The sequence below is a fragment of the Lontra canadensis genome, unplaced genomic scaffold (assembly GCF_010015895.1).
Source record: "Lontra canadensis isolate GAN:19392208 unplaced genomic scaffold, GSC_riverotter_1.0 scaffold107, whole genome shotgun sequence".
Lineage (NCBI taxonomy): Eukaryota > Metazoa > Chordata > Mammalia > Carnivora > Mustelidae > Lontra > Lontra canadensis.
In genome coordinates, this window is record NW_022631101.1 from 4777104 (window position 1) to 4797010 (window position 19907).

General features: G+C 48.2%; 1 protein-coding gene across 2 annotated transcripts; it reads right to left on the reverse strand.

Annotated features, from left to right (window-relative positions):
• Window positions 1-464: 464 nt before the first annotated feature.
• IZUMO2 (IZUMO family member 2) lies at window positions 465-11070 on the reverse strand. Of its 2 annotated transcripts, XM_032839107.1 has the most exons (7): window positions 10816-11070; window positions 10529-10603; window positions 6707-6793; window positions 6456-6476; window positions 5308-5388; window positions 2153-2270; window positions 465-552 (listed from the first exon to the last, which is right to left on the reverse strand). In XM_032839107.1, exons 1-7 carry the CDS (start codon window positions 11045-11047, stop codon window positions 510-512), a joined length of 657 nt encoding a protein of 218 aa, XP_032694998.1. In that variant the 5' UTR covers window positions 11048-11070; the 3' UTR covers window positions 465-509. The 2 variants fall into 2 exon arrangements, with proteins under 2 accessions (XP_032694998.1, XP_032694999.1); XM_032839108.1 differs by lacking the exon at window positions 6456-6476.
• Window positions 11071-19907: the final 8837 nt, after the last annotated feature.

The following is a 19907-nucleotide window of genomic DNA, read 5'->3' on the forward strand; positions in this document are numbered from 1 at the left end:
GTTTTGCTAGCAAGTTCAGAAACACAAGGATACCAGTCATCCAAATTTATTTGCTTCCTACTTTGGGTTAGCAGGTAGCAAGAGTTCAGACAGCAAACGATTTACATGACAATGTATCTGAATCTATTCAGGAACACAGCAGGGTGAAAATTCAGTTCAGATAGGGAGGGGAACCTGTATTCTCTGCATTAACTACTGCTGTTCTTCTGTCACACCATCCTTGAGGGTCCCACTATGGTGTCATCTCCTTTAGGATGCGTTCCTCCTCAAAGCAGGAATGGCTGTCCTTTCAAGCTCTCATTGTAGGTTGTCTATTCCTCTTGAAGATCCAAATCTCTTCTACTTTGATGTAGGGTCACTGGTACCTATGGACGAGTGAGACCTGGTCCCAACCCTTGACACCCAACTGGGAGGAGGGCCCTCCAGAAACTGACAGAGACATCAAGGAATTTGTCATAGACTTTATTAAACTTCTTTTCCTTTCCCCTTACAGACCCCAAACCACCGCCCTACTGCAGCAGGAGTTTTCGGTTTTGCCTGTACGTGATAGCCCTGGTCAGAGAGAAAAAGCCTGGAGGTTACAAAGAGAACTTCAGGTCCCTCCAGGTCCCTCCATGCCACCCTCCAATCATCAGCCTTATTTATTCCGGCCTGTGACATCATGGGTATCTGGGCAGATTTCCAGGGTTCCCAGCCATTCAGTGTTGGTACATGAATGAGGAGGAGAGAAAATCTGGGACTGGGAGTGAGGGTAAAATGTGAAAACAGTAAGAATGGGAAAGACTGAAGGAGACTCTGAAAGACATAGACATAGGGCAAGAGACTCATGGAGAAGAGAAAGAAAGAGAAGGAAATGAGGAAGAGAGAGAAGCAAGTATGCTGAATTGAATTGCGTCCATCCACACCCCCCCACCCCCACCCCCTCGTATATCCAAGTCCTAATCCCCAGGACCTGCAAATGTGACCTTGTTTGGAAATTGGGTCTTGGTGGATGTAATTAAGATCATTTGGGATTTAGGATGGACCCTACATTCAAAGCCGGGCGTCCTCATAGGAGGAGGTGTCGCAGAGGAAAAATCCATCTGAAGATGGGAGGTGGGTGGGCAGAGATTGGAGGGAAGCCATGAGCCAAGGAATGCCAAGGATGCCAAAGAGACCAAGGAGTGAGACAGACCTTGGGCAAGAGGCTTAGGGAGAGAGAAACAAGATTCAAGACAGAAAAAAAAGACTGGGGTGGTGGTGAAGGGGTTTGAACATGGGGGAGTGGGAAAGAGCAGTGGGGAAGGTACTGGAGAAAGAGAGGGGAGGTGGGAGGGATTCAACTTGGGAGGTGGGGGGTGGGGGGGACAGCAGGATTGAGACAGGGAGGGGGAGGAGAGGAGAAAGCCCAGTGGGAGAGGCAGAGAGAGGGAGAGAGAAGGGGACACAGACCGAACAAGCTCACAGTGGGAGCAGACATTCATTGTGCTGAGTCCTGATTTGACTCACCACTAGGCAGTGGGAAAGGAGGGTGAGGGGCAGGTGGAGGAAGCAGGGAGGACAGAAAAGGGGAAAGAGAGAGGAGAGGAGAGGAGCTGGAGGGGGAACAGGTAGGAAGAAGTGGGAGAGTCCCTCAGAAGGGCAAAGAGGAGGGTGAGGTCCACTTTCCCCCTTGCGCCCTGGGTTCAGTGCTTGGGACCCATGGAAATATTTTCATTTTAACCACTTTGAAAAGCAGAACAGAATAAATTAATATAACGATGATGGTGAAGAAGAATATATAATAATGAATTCAGCTCTGATGACATCTGTCTTCATACCATGGCACATGCATGAAATACAATTATATATATATCTTTATATTTATATTTGTATTTATAATTATATTTACATTTTATGGAGGAAGAGATCCAGAGAGGCAAAAGTGCTGAGGACCCAGGAAAGATAAAAGGTGGTCCAGGGGTGAGAGGAAGAGGAGGTGTGAGAGAAGGAGAGATGGACAGAGAGATAGAGGGTGGGTAGGAGAAGAGATGGAGAGAGAGGAGGAGAGACACAGACAGAGTGAGTGAGGGGGAGATTCCCAAATGACACAGGGACCAATACAGGGCAGGGACATTTTTGTGGGGCCCAGTGGGGCATTTGGAAGCCTCAGGAGAGGGCAGAGATGACTCACGCAGCCACGATGACCCCGAAGGAAAGAAGAGCGAGAAAAATGGAAATGATGGCACCTCTATCCTGCAGGCTCTCCTCCTCCTTCTGGTACTGCAGAGCCACTCGGGGCTGCGCGTCAACTGGTGGGGTGGGGGAGACAAACCTGACTTCCAAGTCACCTCCTCTCCTTGGCTTTGCACCCACTCCCACCTGCTCACCCAGCAACCTCAGCCTCTCTCTCCCTCCTCCCTACCGGTCTGCTGCCCTCTCTCCTGGAGTCTGACTGCATTCCTCCATTCCTCAAACTCTGTGTCCCAGGCACTGTTTTAGGTGCGCTGCATACTTCTACGAGCCCCACTGGCAAACAACTCTGCCGTCGCGGCACCGGCAGTCTACACAGCACATCCCAGTGCCAGCGAAGAGCTCAGCGCTAAATACGACTCGTTGGCTAGGGGGTGGGGCGGGGGAGACGTGGATCCTTCGACTGCCGGTGAACATCAGATGCAATATTCTGACAGTCTCAAGACAAGATGAAAGTCAACATGCATCTTAGCTGGGGATCCTGAAGATCCTTGAGAGTCCCATTCGGCATCTTCAAGTCGTCCTCTCCCCCCGACTCTTTTATTCTGTCAGCAGAGCCTCTTGGATCCACCTTCAGAATGTATCCAGAGTCTGATCCACCTCCTGGATACATCTCGTGGGCTACTGACCTGGTCCAGCCCCCTATCAGATCTCTCTGGGGAGGGGGGGGGGGGGGTCGTGTGTCTCCTTGCCCTACAGTTCCCCATCTGACCGCCAGAGGGCGCCTGTCACCACCTAAGCTCTCTCCAGTGCCTCTTCCCGCAGAGCCTCCCCTAAGCCGGCCTCTCACTCAAAATAAAGGCCTAAATCCTCATCACGGCCCACCAGGCTTTGCACAATCTGGTCACCACGTGAGTTGCTAGCTACTATGCCCTTCTTCATTCATTTGGCTCTGGTCACACTGGCCTCCCTCTTGTTGCTCAACCATGTTGGATCCTTGCACTAGCTGTTCCCTCTGTCATTTACACTGTTCCTTACTTGCTCAGTCCCTCTAGATCCCAAACACCATTTCTTTAGAGATGTCCCGCTGCCTGCACTCTCTAAAGTAGCACCGTCCCTCCCTTTCTCCCAGGCACTTTCTATCAAACTTTCCCGTTTTGTTTTCATTAGAACACACTTGCTATCTAGAATCAGTCCACTTATTCCTTCATGTAATTTATTCCTTCATGTAATTCCTTCATGTAATTGTCCAGCGGTTCTCAGCTGAAGACAATTATGTCTCCCACGGGATATTTGGAAAGGTCTGGAGACTAGAAATGATTGTCCTGACTTTGGTGAGGGGAGTACTACTGGCATTTAGTGGGGTAGAGGCTAGGGGTGCTACCGAACCATCCTGCAATACACAGGACAGCCCTTATAACATGGACTGTCCAGCCGCAGCTGTCAGTAGCGCTAAGAGAAACCCTAGTTAACCCTTCACCCCATTAAAATGCAGGCAATATGAGACATTTGTCTTCCATTCTGCTGATCCTCAGTTTGGGAGCATAATGGGGTCCTCAAAATATCTATTGTAGTTAACCACCGTCCTAAAGGAGCCATTGGACAAATTCCTTCTTTGCAGCTAGTAAGTGTCATGAAGGGGGAGGGAGGAACTAATGAGAGACTCTTCTAGATGAAAAAAGGTGGGGAAAAAACCTATAGTTGAATTATATGAGAAGTCCTATAATTGGGTCCTGGTTTGAATGAATCAGCTGCGAAAGATATTCCACGGACAATTAGGGAAGTTGCAAAAGGACTTAGAATTACTTGATATTGAAGAATTGTTGCTAGGTTTTTTGGGTGTGAGAATGGCAGTGTGGTTACATAGGAAATGTCCTTATTTTTAGAGGTACACACTATGTATGGGTGAAATCTCACAATGCTTGATTTCTTTTAAAATACCATGGCAGGGGCGCCTGGGTGGCTCAGTGGGTTAAAGCCTCTGCCTTTCGCTTGGGTCGTGGTCCCAGGATCCTGGGATTGAGCCCCCTATTGGGCTCTCTGCTCCATGGGGAGCCTGCTTCCTCCCCCCCCCCGCCTGCCTCTCTGCCTACTTGTGATCTCTGTCAAATAAATTAATAAAATCTTTTTAAACTGGTTTTTTTTTTTTTAGATTTCATGTATTTATTTGACAGAGAGAGAGATCACAAGTAGGCAGAGAGGCAGGCAGAGAGAGAGGGGGAAGCCCCAATGCTGGGCTCACTGCGGGGTTCGATCCCAGGACCCTGAGATCATGACCTGAGCCAAAGGCAGAGGTTTAACACACTGAACCACCCAGGCATCCCTAATTAAATAAATAAAATCTTAAAAAATAATACCATGCGAATGGGGTGCCTGGCTGCCTCAGTGGGCAGAGAATGTGACTCTTGATCTTGCAGCGGTGAGTTTGTGTATAGAGATAACTTTAAAAAAAATACCATGGCAATAAATAAGTAAACCAAATGTGGGGGCATGTCCACTGTCAACATAATTTGATAGAAAGTGCTACTTTAGTGAGTGTGATCAGGGAGCCTTTGAGGAGGTGAACTTGAAGACTTTTCTGAAATAAAGGAGTGATAGGAACAGTGTGACAGAGAGGGAACAGCATGATTTTTCAATCTTGACGGATATATGGGGGTTCACTGTACTATTCTCACTGCTATGAGGATTTACATTTAAAAAATCTCTGGGGGCACCTGGCTGGCTTAGTCAGTGGAGCATGCAACTCTTGATCTCAGGGTTGTAGGTTCGAGCCCCAGGCTGGGGGTAGCAATCATTTAAAAATTTAAAAATCTTAAAAAAAAATCTCTGAATGAATGAATGAGTGAGTAAGTGAACAAATTCAGCAGATTCTTCTGGACTCCCCAGGTGTGGCACTGGTGAAAAAAGAAAATGCTTTCCTAGCACCTGCCATTCTGGTATTAGAGGCATTTTAAAGTTACAGCAGAATCTTCCCAGTTAACAGTAGGCAGAAAGTGAATTTCAGAATGTGGAAGCAACATCTGGGTCACACTGTAAGCAAGTGGTAAGTGCAGGATTCAAGGTCATATGTGGGAGGTCTCAAAAGCCGTATCTGCTGGGTCATGGCTGTCTTCATCTCTCATGCACCCCTGTCTTCCCTCACCTGCAGGAACTTACCAAAACAGTACTTTTTTTTAATGCACCTGGGACTGATCTTCTGGCAATGTAAACAGTCTAAGACTTCTTCTCTTAGCAAGCCTGAAAAGGAGGGAAGGGAGAAGTGAGATAAGGGCAGATATCAGAGGACTGGCAAGGGGCAGGAAAGCAGGGGGGAAAGAGATGGGAGTCTTTGGCCCTCCTGAATTTGGAGGTCCCATGCACAGCACAGGAAGATGAGAAAAGTGCCCTGATTCACATTAAAAATAACTTTTAGGGGCGCCTGCTTGGCTCAGTCGGTGGAGCATGTGACTCTTGATCTCAAGGTTGTAAGTTGGAGCCCCAAGTTGGGTATAGAGATGACTTACAATTAAAAGCTTAAAAATGAAAGAAAAATTGTTATAGAATCATTGAAAAGTTGAATTGAGTTGCAGTTGTCCTGTTGTCCAACATTTGCTTGCAGACATCTAATTAGTTAAACAAATGTTAGATTTGTCGATTGAATGTCTACAGATCATTTAATTTGTAGATATCTGTAGATTAAATGCCCACAAACAGAATGCTTGCATTTCTACATTCCCGTTTTGCAGGCCCCTGTGACAGAGAGTGGGTAGATGCTCACGAATCTGTCTCCTCTTTTTCCTGACTCTCTCTCTCCAGTTCCCAGGCTCCTTTGCAGTAGGTTGCAACCATGTGACCAGAGTTCTGGCCAATGGAAAGTGGGCAGACGGATGCGGCCAGTTCTCAACCAGGACAAACAAGTTCCTGTCGGGAGTTCTCCGTATTCTCTCTTCCTTCTAAAGCTAGCTTGGAAGCCACAACACAGGTCTGGGCTATTTCCCCGGGCTACCACTTGGAAGAAAAGTTCAACTCTCAAAAGGAATTTGAGTAAGAGAGAAATCTTTCCTTTGTTAAACCACTGGGACGTGGTGTTTATTTGCTCTATGACCTGGCCTGTCCATCCTGACATGCCCCAAAATGCTTTTTTGCAGGTTGCAACCACTTCCATGAACCCTCAAAAATCAGATATCCCTAGATATTATAGCTTTGGGGAGGAGGAGCCACCAGATGGAGTAGATGATAGTGGAGCTTGATTTGGGCGGGGAGACAGGGTAAAGAGGTGCGGAAGGGTAGAGAAGGGAGGAACAGAAAATAAATCCAGGACTCACGGCAAATTTTGCGATGGCAGGCTGCAAGAGAAAAGAGCTGAAGTCAGTTAAGTCGGGAAAGCAATTTGAGAATTTAATGGGAAGGGACAGGGGAGGGAGAAGTGTGTCTGGAAACGAGAGCAGGGAATATTGGGGAGAGGCAGAGAAGACTGAGTCACAGGGGAGGTAGCAAGGAGTCTGGGAGACAAAGTGGGAGAAGGGAACTGAGTGATAATAGGGGAGGAGGGGCTTGGTGGAGAGAGATGCTGCACCTTTCTGTTCATACGATTTTAAACCTTTCTTGAGTTCCTTGATCACTCTCTCCCTGACAGCCACCAGCTCCTCCAGCAGAGGCCCATCTGAGGAGAGAGAGAGAGAGAGAGAGATACAGATATCCTTGTGGGGTGGGAGGTGCCCAGCAAGCCCACCCCACCTGCAGCTTCAAAGAGACGAGGAAACCCCTTTTCATTCACCAAGAGTCACCAAGACCGGGTATTACTTAAGTTGTGGCCTGGGCGGTCTTGCATCTAGCTTCTGATCCACTGTGGGGCCCCAGGACAATCCACCTTCCTCTAGCCTCAGTTTTCTGATCGGGTAAGTAGTAGAACAGACTTGGTTACCTCTCCCTTCCTTTCCTCTGACCTGTTCTCCTCTCCTGTCTACACTAACTCCTTCCTCCAGCTGATCTCATCCAGCTTCATGGTTTTGTATATTACCTAGACCCGCACTGTCCAATGTGGCAGGCACTAGCCCACACGGCTATTGAGTGCTTGAAATGTGCTAGCCTGAATCGAGGTCTGCTGTTAGTATAAAATGTGTGTTGGAGTTTGAAGACATGGTGTGAATAAAACAACTGAAAAAAAAAAACTTCAATAATTTTTATGTTGCTTGCATGTTGCAATGGTCATTTAGGTATTGGGCGAAATAAAATGTATTAAAATTAATTTCACCTGTTTCTGTTACCTTTTTAAACGCGCGGCTACTAGAGAATTTAAAATTACGTGTGACTCCTACTTGTGCCTCACATCGTATCTCCACCGGACAGCACTGTTCTGTGTACACCAATTTCTCCCACATCGATGTCCCTAGCCTAGACCGCTCACTGCCTGAGCGCTCACTCCCTGAAGTCCAGATGCACGGAGCCAAATACCCACTTAGGAACTGCACTCTGATGTCTGATGGGCATCTTATAATCAGTAAGTCCAAAACGGAACCTTGACACATTCCTCCAAGCCTACTCCCAACCCTCGAGTCTTCTCCACCTTAGGAGATGGGAGGTGCCTGCTTCTAATTGTTCATCCCAGTCCTTGGTGCTCTGCCTCCTTTTTCCTCACACCCTGCATGCAGTCTGTCAACATGCATGTTATATGAACAAAACCTGTCTGTTCAATATCCAAGATAGGGCGCCTGGGTGACTCAGTCGGTTAAGCGTCTGCCTTCGGCTCAGGTTGTGATCCCAGGGTCCTGGGATCGAGCCCCGCATTGGGATCCCTACTCAGCGGGGGGTCTGCTTCTCCTCCCTTTGCCCCTGCCCACCTCTCATGCTCTCACTCAGATAAATAAATAAAATCTTTAATAAAAATATATATCCAAGACAGATCCAGGAATATGATCTCCCTCTCAACCCTTCCCCAGCTACCACCCTGTTCCAGCCACGATCATGTCTTGCCTGGGCCACCATGGCAGCTTCTTGCTGGTCTGCCAGGCTCCCCCATGTCCTGCTCAAATCTCTTCTCCGCAACCAGAAGTATGCTCTTAGAACCACAGTAAGCTCACCCATATCCCCCTTCTTCTGCTCAGAGCCCTCCCATGTGACCCAGAATAGAAGCCAAAAGTCCTCACCATGGCCTGGAAGGCTCTAGCCCACTTGCCCATCCCTGCCCCCTTACCTCTAGGACCTCATCTTCCACAACTCTCCCTCTCTGCACTCCAGCCTCCCTGGCTTCCTTGAGGTTCTGTGAATATGCCAAACATAGGCCCATCTCAGAAATGTGTTCTAGCTGTCCTTTCTGCCTGCAGTCTTCTACCTCAGCTGCTTCCTGAGGCTTCCCCCTGTCCTTCAGGTCTGCTCACATGCCGACTTGTCGGTGACATCCCTTTGGCTGCTTGACTTCATACTGCGGCCCCCACCCTACTCCTAGCACCCCCTATCCCCTGGCCCCTGCGGTATTTTCTCCATAGTATTTGTTCTCATTTATGTTATGCAGTAAAGGGTTAAAGGGTTAACTCGGCAGGTCTGGTTTGTCCAAACCCTGCACATTCCAAAAAAAAAAGGTCTGGTTCCTCTAAGTCCTTGGACTATCCTGCCTGGGAAGGATGTCTTTCTGGGGATGCCTGACTGGCTCCTTAGTACAGCATGCAACCCAGTCCCAGGGTCGTGAGTTCAAGCCCCACATTGGGCATGGAGCCTACCAAAAAGAGTGTCACATGGTAGCGGCTTGACCTCCGGAGAAGCTGGAGACCAAGCAGCTACGTCAGCCACTTGAGTTCTCCGCACCAACATGACCGAGCCCCAAATGATACAATAATAGTTGGTTAAATGGCTGTCCAGGGGTCTTCAAAAATGTCAGTGTCATAAAGAGAAATGCAGTGCGTGATCCCAGAGCAGATCAAGGATTGGAAGAAAGGTAGTGATGAAAGCCACGACTGTGACCATTGGAGAAATTTGAGGACTGGATATCGGATAGTATGGAGCTGGCATTAAATTTCCTAGGTCCACTCATAGTGCCAGAAAATACCCTTCCTTGTTCTCAGGAGATCCTCCATTGAAGAAATTAATGTTGAAGTGTCACTAACTTTTAAAAGGTACACACACGGAACGAACGAGGCAATGTGTTAAGGTGAACAAATGGTGTATAGGTGTTCACGGTACTATTCTTGCAACTTTTATAACTACTGGAATTTTCTCAAAATACAAAGATCACCTTTTTAAAAGGTGAGAGCTTTAGCTACTGCTTTCAATTAGAGCTTTAAAATTACTGATACTCGGGCCCCACACCTGATATTCTAATTTTCTTGGCCACTGCCCAGGCTTGTGGAATGTCTTAAAAGCTCTCTAGGGGATTCGAATGTGCAGCCTGAGTTGAGACCTGCTGCTCTAAACCTTGTGTGTTAAGGTTCAGATAGTAAATATGTTCAGCTTTGAGGTCTAAATGGTCAGTGTCACAACTATTCAGTTCTGCCTTGGAGAGCAAAAGTGGTGGAAGACAATATGTAAATTATTATTGTTCTAATAAAACTTTATTTATAAAACAGGGGGCTGGCAAAAAGCTTTGGCCCCCAGCTGTATTTTGCCAACCTCTGTTCAAGGCAGGGAGGCTAGATGTAGCATAATGATCTTAATAGCTAACATTTATTGGGCACTTACTGTTTGCCTGGCTTTGTTCTAAATGCACATGCACAAACTCATTTACCCTTCTCAGTGACCATGAGGTAAGTGCTATTATTTCTGTTTTATAGATGAGGAAACTGAGGCACAAATAAGTCAAACATCGGGGCATCTAGGTGGCTCAGTAGGTTAAAGCCTCTGCCTTCGGCTCCGGTCATGATCCCGGGGTCCTGGGATCAAGCCCCGCGTCGGGCTGTCTGCTCAGCGGGGAGCCTGCTTCACCTTCTCTCTCTCTGCCTGCCTCTCTGCCTACTTGTAATCTCTGTCAAATAAATAAATAAAATCTTAAAAAAAAAAAAAGTCAAACATCCATGGGGCCCTCTACTGCCCTCTACTGGGGAATGTTATAAGGCCCTTAAATGACTAACCCCACCGGGGCCACTGAATACAAAACCAGAAGAGACACGCCAGCGGTGGTGGTTAGGAATTAGTCTGCGCCGTGTACTTGGGACAGGTTACCTAACTTCTCTGAACCTCAGTCTCCCGCTCTGTAAAGGGCAGATCACAGTAGCGCCCACAGTGATGAACTGTCCCTCGACTTTTTTGAGTAAAACACTTAGAACCCTGACAGACACACACTAAAGGCTATACTCGTGTGTTTTGTTTTGCTTGTTTTGTTTTTAATATCAAGGGAACGTGTGGTGGACTCCTGGAAAGGGAGGACAGAGAAGGGGGTTGGGAAAAGGTTTTCCCTCTTAGCTCCTACCTCTTAGAGAATTAACCATTAAGTGGCTTGTCTGGTTCTTGATAAAGGCCGTCACATGATCCAGGTGATCTATCCCTGGGGGCAAGATGGGAGGAAATTCCAGTGGGTCCCTCGGAGAGCCAGGGGACACCCCCATCTTCATCCAGGAATGGTTCCACCCTCCCCTCTTAGAAAGGCAGACCCCAAAGCGTCTGCCTCCCACCCCAGCCTCGGGCTACCCCACGGGTCTCTCCCCCTCCCCACCAACCTCCCGCAGTGCCAGGAACCCTGCCCTCTCCAGCACGCACCCACTTTCCCCACAAACGCGTTCAGAGCGTAGTCCCGGAAGAAAGGCCCCTCCATGCCCAGGATCACGGCCTGGGCACGCTCCAGCAGCTGCTGGAAATGGAAGCGATTGGGGATGAGGGCGGAGTGCAGCTGTCTCAGGGCCTCCTGCACTGAGCGGTCACACTGCAGGCAGCCCCAGCCTCCGTGGGCGCTCAGGCCCAACAGCAGCAGGAGGGCCGAGGCCAGAGGCATGGCAGGGTCTTTGTGACGTCACAGAGGAAAGCTGTCCAGCCCCACCCCCCAGCTAAGGGCAGTGTTAGGGAGGTGGTGGGGGAAGGGGGAACACTGCGCCAAGGCACGTGTTTGCTGAATACCTACTAGGGCGTCAGGCATGGTTCTAGAAGCTAGGGAGAGAGTCTAGAAAAACACAGGTCCCTGCCTTGTACCTCTGGATCATTCATTCATTCATTCATTCAACCTGGGAGGGAGAAGCAGACTCCCGTTGAGCAGGGAGCCCCACCGTGGGCTGGATCCCAGGACCCTGGGGTCATGACCTGAGCCCAAGGCAGACGCTCAACCAACTGAGTGACCCAGGCGCCCCTTCTTTTTACTTTCTTAACATGGCTAGCAGAAATTTTGAAATTACATGTGGGGCTCACATTATATTTCAGTTGGACGTCGCTGGTCTAGTACATAGGTGATGCGCAATACATACCATTTGAATTGATTAGATGTGGTTAAATTAGCCGGGGGTTGATGCGGGGAATCACGTAAAGTGTAATGAGCAAATTGACCACAAAGAGGCGCTCACACCCGGATGAAAGTCTCCCCTCACTCCCACCTGAGTCTCACCTTTGACTTCCTGTGGCCCTCGCCCACCCAGAATTAGCCACCTATAATCCTAGCTAATGCCAGGGAGCCATTTGAGATAAGAATTGAGCTATGAACTTGATGGTCTTCCCTCTTCCTCCATTACTACGCCCCATGCAGCCAGTGAGTCAAGGGACTGTTTGCCCAAAAAAGTTTTCAGAAGGGGTTGGAAAACAAAGGTAGGAGAACAAAAACTGTAAATTCCCCAGCTTTTAAGCACCAAATCCTCAGGTCCAGGTGCAAGGCAGGAAGAATCAGGAAGCAGAACCGGTTTTGTTTCTCTGGTAATACCCCCACGTTCAAGTGCAATTTGGTAAAACTTAGTTAAATCAAGCATTTCCAGATTTCAGAGTCTGGCAATTCCACTTTTTTTTGAGGTGGAGGCTGAAGAAATTCTCACACTCACCACTAGGGGGTAAAGTGTTCATCACAATGTTGTTCATGGCAGGTGTGTCAAAGGCAACCTGGTGTCCCTCACCAGGGAGGAGGAGGTGCCCCAGAGTGTCCAGGGCAGAGGATTCTGCAGCCACCGGAAGCAACAGACGTGCCTGCACCAAGAAGGCTGGGTTGGAGTGACAATAGTAAGAAACAGAGCCAGACCTCCCACTCAGTGCTGCTGATATAACTTTAAGATCCATCCATCCCAACCAAAAATACACAATGCGAAAGAACACCTACGAACAAAAGGATACAATAAACACGACAGTGGCAGCTCTAGCAAGGAAGCAATGTGGAGTGACTAAATAGGAAATAAATCAAACTAACACCTGCTTTGTGTGAACCAGGTGGTTAAGCGTACTGCTGGGGTCAGACTGCCTGTGCTTGAATTAATTAATAATTAAGCTCTTTCACTTAATCACTGGGTGGCCTCAGGCAAATTAGGTAACTCAGGGTGCCATAGCTGCCTCATCCATAAAATGAAATGATAAGTGTCCCTACATTATGGGGTTATTCCAAGGATTAAATAAGATAGATAGTGTTTAGAGCAGTACATAGCAAACGCTATCTAAGTGCTGGCTATTTTTATAAGCTTTATGAAATGAAGATTATGATTTACTTAATCTTTGCACCTGAGGTTATTAAAAATGGAAGGGAGGGGTGCCTGGGTGGTGCAGTTGGTTAAGCCTCTGATTCTTGGTTTCAGCTCAGGTCGTGATCTCAGGGTTGTGAGATCGAGTCCTGCTTTGAGCTCCACGTTCAGTTCAGAGTCTGCTTAAGACCATTTTTCCTTCTGTCCCTCTCCCCCCAAATAAGTAAATAAATAAATACATACATAAAAGTTTAAAAAGTAAAAAAAAAAAAGAAAGAAAGGGAGGGGGGCCTTTGGAGCTGGGGAAGGGAAAGAGCTTCGAGGACTAGGGGAAACAATAGATCTGGAGGTGAACATGGGGGCTTCTGAGTGTGGCAGGGGTGAAAGGACATGAAAGATGCCTGTATTAGTCAGGGCGGGCTGGATTATGCTGCTGTAACAGGCAGTCTCAAAATCTCAGTGGCTTAAAACAGCAAACTTATTTTTCACTCATGTCATTATGGCTGGCTGGTCAAGACTCTGGCAGAGGGGAAAAAAAGAAGAAAACCCACATTCATTCTTAAAAGTTTCCACCCACAGATGACACCTGCTTGTTGGCCAAATTGAGTCTCCTGGCCATACCACACTTCATGAGCATAAGGAAGAGCGACCCCTCATGCACCCAGAAGGACTGAGAGTTGAAATATTTGTGAGCAGCTTGAATTTCTGGCTCAAAGCCCGATTTAAGCTTAGGGATCTGAGAGCTGAGACAACTTGTCCCTCAAGTCTGGGACTGGCTCAGAGAAGTTCTATCACACCACCATGGTTGGCAGTGTAATAGCCCCCTATCACTGTAACAAAAAAAAATCTGAACACAGTGCCTACAAATAACGATAAGCGTTTGTTATCTCACAGTTACTGTGGGTCAGGAATTAGGAAGTGGCTGAGCTTGTATACCATGCTGGCTCAGAGTCTCATGATATCAGTCTGGGCTGTAGTCATCCGAAGGCAAGACCGGGGCAGGAGAAAATTCCTCCACTGTGGCCCCCTCACAAGCTGGTACTGGCCCTTGGCAGAAAGCCTCAAATCCCTGCTCTTACAGGCTTCTCAAAGGTCCAGAAGGTATACCAGCTGGTTTCTTCCAGAGTGAACATTTCAAGAGAAAGCCAGACAAAGGGGCCACGTCTTTTGCAACCTAGCCTCCAAAGCCACACACCATTACTTCTACCATGTTCTATCGATTGGAAGCAAGACATGGAGTCTGGCTCACATTGCAGGAAAGGGTGATTAGCTCCACCCTTTGAAGGAAGGAGGACCCAGGCAGCCAAGGGGAATGGTGGAGTATGTCTTTGGCCATGGGAAAGCTCTGTACCTGTTGGATAGGCTCAGGAGCATTATAGGAAATGCGGTAGAGATTGCTAGTTGACACCAAAATCTGGTTCCCCTTGAGCACATACAAGTCCCACACATTATTCTAGTTACTCATGTTTAATCTAAGTAATTCTTATGACAACCCCGCGAGGTAATAAAACAACACCTAACATTTATGGAGCACTTATAACACGCCACACATTGTCCTAACTATATTTTTTTTATTTATTTATTTTTTATTTTTTTTTAAAGATTTTATTTATTTATTTATTTGACAGAGAGAGAGAGAGAGCACAAGTAGACAGAGAGGCAGGCAGAGAGAGGGGGAAGCAGGCTCACTGCCGAGCAGAGAACCCGATGCGGGGCTCGATCCCAGGACCCCGAGATCATGACCTGAGCCGAAGGCAGAGGCTTAACCCACTGAGCCACCCAGGTGCCCCTGTCCTAACTATATTTTACATGCTTCAACTCATTCAGTCTCACAACAACTCAATGAGACAGGGATGGTTTTGACCTGCATTGATAAATGGGAAAACTGAGGACCAGAGAGGTTAAGTAATGATTCTAAGGTGGCACAGCTGGTGAGTTTCGAGAGCTGGGATTTGAACCCAGGCAGTCCGAATCCCGGGGCCATGCTCTTGACCACTACACAACATTAGAAAGAAAACAAGGTATGCTTTGTGCACACATTGCCGCTGTAAAAAGTTGCACCTGTGGCTCCAAAATTTCCGAGGGTTCACTGTGCTCCATGAACCTCTTAGAGTAATTGACATAATGTAGTGTATCGTCTAAACAAAGGCAATCTTGAGCACCTTTAAGCCGCACACAGCTTTAAAAAAAAATCCTTATTTGACAGATGCGGAAACTGAGGCTTAGCAGGGTCGAGCCACTCCCGCTGGGCTGTGTGGGTAGGGACAGGAGCAGGAGTGGGGCCAGGCAGCCCAGAAGAGGTCACTACAGTCCTGGGGGGCCATGCTAATGGCCTGGTTTGGCGTTGGTGGGAGACTGAAAGGATGCCAGGGAAACCGTTGGAGGGATTTGGCGTTGAGCCCAGAAGAGGAGGCGGAATTAGAGGAGGCAGCTCCTGGGTTGGGTGGAGGTGGGTTGGGGTTGCAGGGGAGGGGGTTGGGGAACAGTGTTGGTGAGGTGGGGAGGGGTGGGGGGAATGGTAGGTGGGTGGGGGAGATTTGGGGTGCAGTGGAGGAGGGGCGGGTTTGGTGGGTGGGTTGGGGATCCGTGTTGGAGTGGGGGGATGCAGTGGGGGTGCTGTTCCACAGTCCACCGCCCGGGCCCAGCCCCCTCTCCAGTCCACACCACGTGGTTACAGAAGCAGCCGTTTGTCCTCATGTGCTGGTGTGGGAAGATAAATTGGGACAATTACTTTGGAAACGGTCTGGCAGGACCCAGGAGGTCTGGCCAGTGCTCACCCCCTCGCCCTTGTGTGCTCTGTGAGAAGGGTGTGCGCAGGTGTCCGCATACCGGGCTCCCACAGCCACGCCCTTCCTAAGGATCCCAAGCCAGGAACAATCCAGATGTCCATCACCAGGAAACTTGCTGCGTAAAGGCACAGAGCTTTTGTAGATTAGTAAAAGGGCATTGCCGTTCCTCAGTTTTCTAGTGACTGGCTGGCAAAATCACGTGTTGCAGCTTTGTGGTTCTTAAAATATTTCAGACATTCGTGAACTATGAACTATCTTAACCTCACTGTCTTGCTAGATCGCCGGCGCTGTACCTTCCCCGATGCCTGCCCTTCTCTTCACACGGGGACACATACTTCCTGTCCGCTCTGCCTAACAGTGTTCATTTGGGTCTCCAATGTTCTGTAAACACTGCCTTCCTCCCAGCGGGGCCCTGGACCCCTAACCCATGGGTGAAAACGGTCCAACCTTGGACCATTCAACCACCAGAAGAAAATTGTTTTAATTGACAGTTGCAGAAACGTGGCATGGTTTTACATCGATCGTTTGCTAATGCAATCGGCACTATTTTTCATGTATGACAACACATCCTTGGAGCATAAAAACAGAACAAAATCCACACGGTGGCACGTTCCTCCAATTCATTCATGCCCCACGGCGCTGGGACAAACGGTCACCAGACGCACACCATGTTAGATGCATTTCTTACACATGACTTCATGCCAAAGAAGTCACACAAAGGAAATGAAATCGGAGATTCCGTTGACGGAAAGCTCAGAACAGGCCAAAGCCAACCACAGGACCAGGTAAACGGACCAGGACATGGGGGGAGGGGCCGAGAGGAGGGGGCACAGTGTTCCCTTTTGTGACCAGCTGGTGACTACAAGGGTTTTTCATTTTACAGCTGTCAACTAAGCTACAACTTGTGACTTCTAAAATCAATTACATGTTTTATTCTTAGAGGAAGGATAATTGCCTGCCATGATCTGATCTCCATTTTACAAAATTGTAGTAAAACACACATAACACAGAATTGACCATGGGGACCGGTTTTATTTATTTATTTACTTATTTATTTATTTAAAAGATTATTTATTTATTTATTTTGAGAGAGAGCGAGCAAGGGAGCACAAGAAAGGCAGTGGGGTCAATGGGAGAGGGAGAAAGAGAATCTCAAGCAAGCCCCAGGCCCGGTGCAGAGCCCTATTCGGGGCTCGATCTCACACCCTGAGATCATGACCTGAGTCGGAATCAAAAGTCAGGTGCTTAGCTGACTGAGCCACCTGGTGCCCCTATTTTTTTCCTAAGTTTTATTTATTTAAGTAATCTCTACACCCCACATGGGGCTCGAACACAGAACCCTGAGATCAAGTGCCACACGCTCTTTTGACTGAGCCAGCCAGGTATCCCCCATTTTTAAAAAAGATTTTATTTATTTATTTGACAGAGAGAGAGATCACAAGTAGGCAGAGAGTCAGGCAGAGAGAGGGGGGAAGTAGGCTCCCCGCTGAGCAGAGAGCCCGATGTGGGGCTCGATCCCAGGACCCTGGGATCATGACCCGAGCTGAAGGCAGAGGCTTAACCCGCTGAGCCACCCACGTGCCCCCAGGTACCCCCCATTTTAACCATTTTTTACATTTAACCATTTTCACTACAGTGGCCATTAAGTACATCACCACCATCCGTTTCCAGACCCATGAGATCCTAATTCTCCATTCCCGCTCCCCTCAGCCTCTGGCATCCAATATTTTATTTTCTGGCTCTCTGAGTTTAATTACTCTAAGTACCTCGTATGAGTGGAGTCAGGCAGTGTCTGCGTTTCTGTGACTGGCGTATTTCACTCAGCATGATGTCCTCAGGGTTCTTGCTGTTGTGGCAGGTGGCAGAATGTCCTTCCTTTTTAGGTGGATTACTATTCCCCCGGATGGAGAGACCACATTTTGCTTATCCGTTCATCTGTCAACAGACCCTTGGGTTGCTTGCTTGCACGTTATTTGTTCTATAGCTTTCTGATTCCGTGTCGCATTTGGCAGCAAAAAAGCTTTAAAAAATAATGTGCAGGGGCACCTGGGTGGCTCAGTGGGTTAAGCCTCTGCCTTCAGCTCAGGTCATGATCTCAGGGTCCTGGGATCGAGCCCCACATCGGGCTGTCTGCTCAGCGGGGAGCCTGCTTCCCCCTCTGTCTCTGCCTGCCTCTCTGCCTACTTGTGATCTCTGTCTGTCAAATAAATAAATAAAACCTTTAAAAAAAATAATGTGCAGTGCTGTTTGCTGGGTAAAGAGCATGCACGCACAGGCACACACACGCGCACACACGCGCGCGCACACACACACACACACACACCTGGCGGCTTGGGCCTGGGTGTCACCCTGAGACAGAGGTGGGGCCCGTGACCTGTCTCCTAGGGCATTTCTCACACCTACAGGGTGGGGCGAGGTCACACCTACCCACCAGCTTCTCTCCACTTCAGTCACCCGCCCTGAGGGAGCTACACCACCTCTGCTCAAACTTCAGCTCTGGGTGGCCTCTGGGGCCAGGACACCTCAGGAAGTTCAGCAGCCTCCCCAGCCCCGGGGCTTCTCTGCAAACAGCTGGGGGAGTGAGGTGCCCCCAGGCTGTCTGCCCTCCTACAATCCCAGCTGTCCTCCCTGTTCCTCCAGCTCCGTGCCTCACTGTTTTTCTCTTTTTTCTCTCCCTCTCTGGGTCTCCGTCCCTGATCTCTAGATCGCCATCTTTTGGTGCCTTTTTTTCTTGGCTTGCTTTTCCTTTTCCTTTTTCTGCCTTCCTGCCTTGCTTTGACCTGTGTTCAAGGAGCCACCCGCTCTCTGCGTGACCTTGGGCAAGACCCTTGGCCTGTCTGTGCCCTCCCAACTGAGACACTACTGACATTGGGGAGGCCATCCTGTGCACTGTCATCTCTTGGCCTCCACCTGCCAGATGCAAATAGCACTCCACCCCCACTGTGACAGCCACAGAAGTCTGTAAGCTGTTGCCAAGGTCCCCCATTTAAGAAACAGTGGGTAAACATTAGTCCCCAGAGTGAAGTGATCAAGAGAATGGGGGAGTGAAGACCTAATCACAATGTACAGCTTTGGGGTTTCAAATGACACCACCAAAAAAGTGAAAGGATAGGGTCACCTGCCTGGCTCAGTCGGTAGAGCATGCAACACATGATCTCAGGGTCATGAGTTCAAGCCCCACATTGGGCATAGAGCTTACTTAAAATTACATTATATTTTTAAAAAATGAGGGGCGCTTGGGTGGCTCAATGGCTTAAAGCCTCTGCCTTTAGCTCAGGCCATGATCTCAGGGTCCTGGGATTGGGCCCCACATTGGGCCCCTGCTTCCCTTCCTCTCTCTCTGCCTGCCTCTCTGCCTACTTGTGATCTCTCTGTCTGTCAAATAAATAAATAAAATCTTCAAAGAAAAAATGAATTCCATCCACAGGATGGAAGAACATACTTGCAAATCACAATTATGATAAGAGACTTGACTTATATCCAGTATATATAACAGACTCTAACAACTGAAAAAAATAAATAACCCAATGAAGAAATGAGCAAAGAACTTGAATAGACATTTCTCTAGAGTAGATCTAGAAATGGCCAAGAAGCACATGGAAAGAGGCTTCATGTCATTAGTCGTCAGGGAAACACTAACCAAAACCTTGGCGAGAGACCATCTTTCACCACTGGGATGGCTGTAATCAAAGAGTCAGGTGCTCCTAAGTGTTGGCCGGAATGTGCATCGCTGGTGTAGGGGTAAGATAGTGCAGCTGCTCTATAAAAATGGTCTGGATCTTCCTCAAAAAGTAAAACCTATGACCCAGCAGTTCTGCTCCTTGGTAAATATCCCAAAGCTTTGAAAGCCTATGTCCACGAGAAAGAGTGTGCACGCATGTTCACAATAGTTGGGAGGTGAAAACGGCCCAAATGCCCACCAGCTGATGAATGGATAAACAAAATGGGGCCCATTCATGCAGTGGAATATTATTCAGCCACAAAAAGCAATGATGCCATGACACACACTATAACAGGAATGAATGGTGAAAATGTTATGCTAAGTGAAAGAAGCCAGACTTGAAAGACTTTGTGTTGTAGGATTCCATTCATATTAAATGTCCAGAATAGGCAAATCCTTAGAGACAGAAACCAGAATCATAGGGACCGAAACCCTGGTGGTCAGGGCCTGGGGGCTGGGGGGACTGGGGAGCAATTGCTATTGAGTGTGGGGTTTTTTTGGAGGTGATAGTTCTTTCCCTGAACCTCAGTGTTCCCATCTGTAAAATGAGGCTGTATTAGTTAGTATCTCTACAGTACTTTTGCTGTGAGGGGCAAATGAGATGATGCTTTTAAAGTCCTTGTCCCATAAGTGTGAGCTGGAAGCAGCAGGAGAGATCACCTGTTGGATCCCCTCAGCGATTCTGATTGATGGGACGCCTGG

What these genes read in the sequence shown, in the direction of transcription:
- IZUMO2 (XM_032839107.1), bottom strand. Translation starts at nt 11,047, where the DNA reads ATGCCTCTGGCCTCGGCCCTCCTGCTGCTGTTGGGCCTGAGCGCCCAC. An exon ending in AAAATCGTATGAACAGAAAG is followed by an intron (nt 6,477 to 6,706) that starts GTGCAGCATCTC and finishes TTTCTCTTGCAG; the next exon opens with CCTGCCATCGCAAAATTTGC. An exon ending in CTGCCATCGCAAAATTTGCC is followed by an intron (nt 5,389 to 6,455) that starts GTGAGTCCTGGA and finishes CCTCCTTTTCAG; the next exon opens with GCTTGCTAAGAGAAGAAGTC.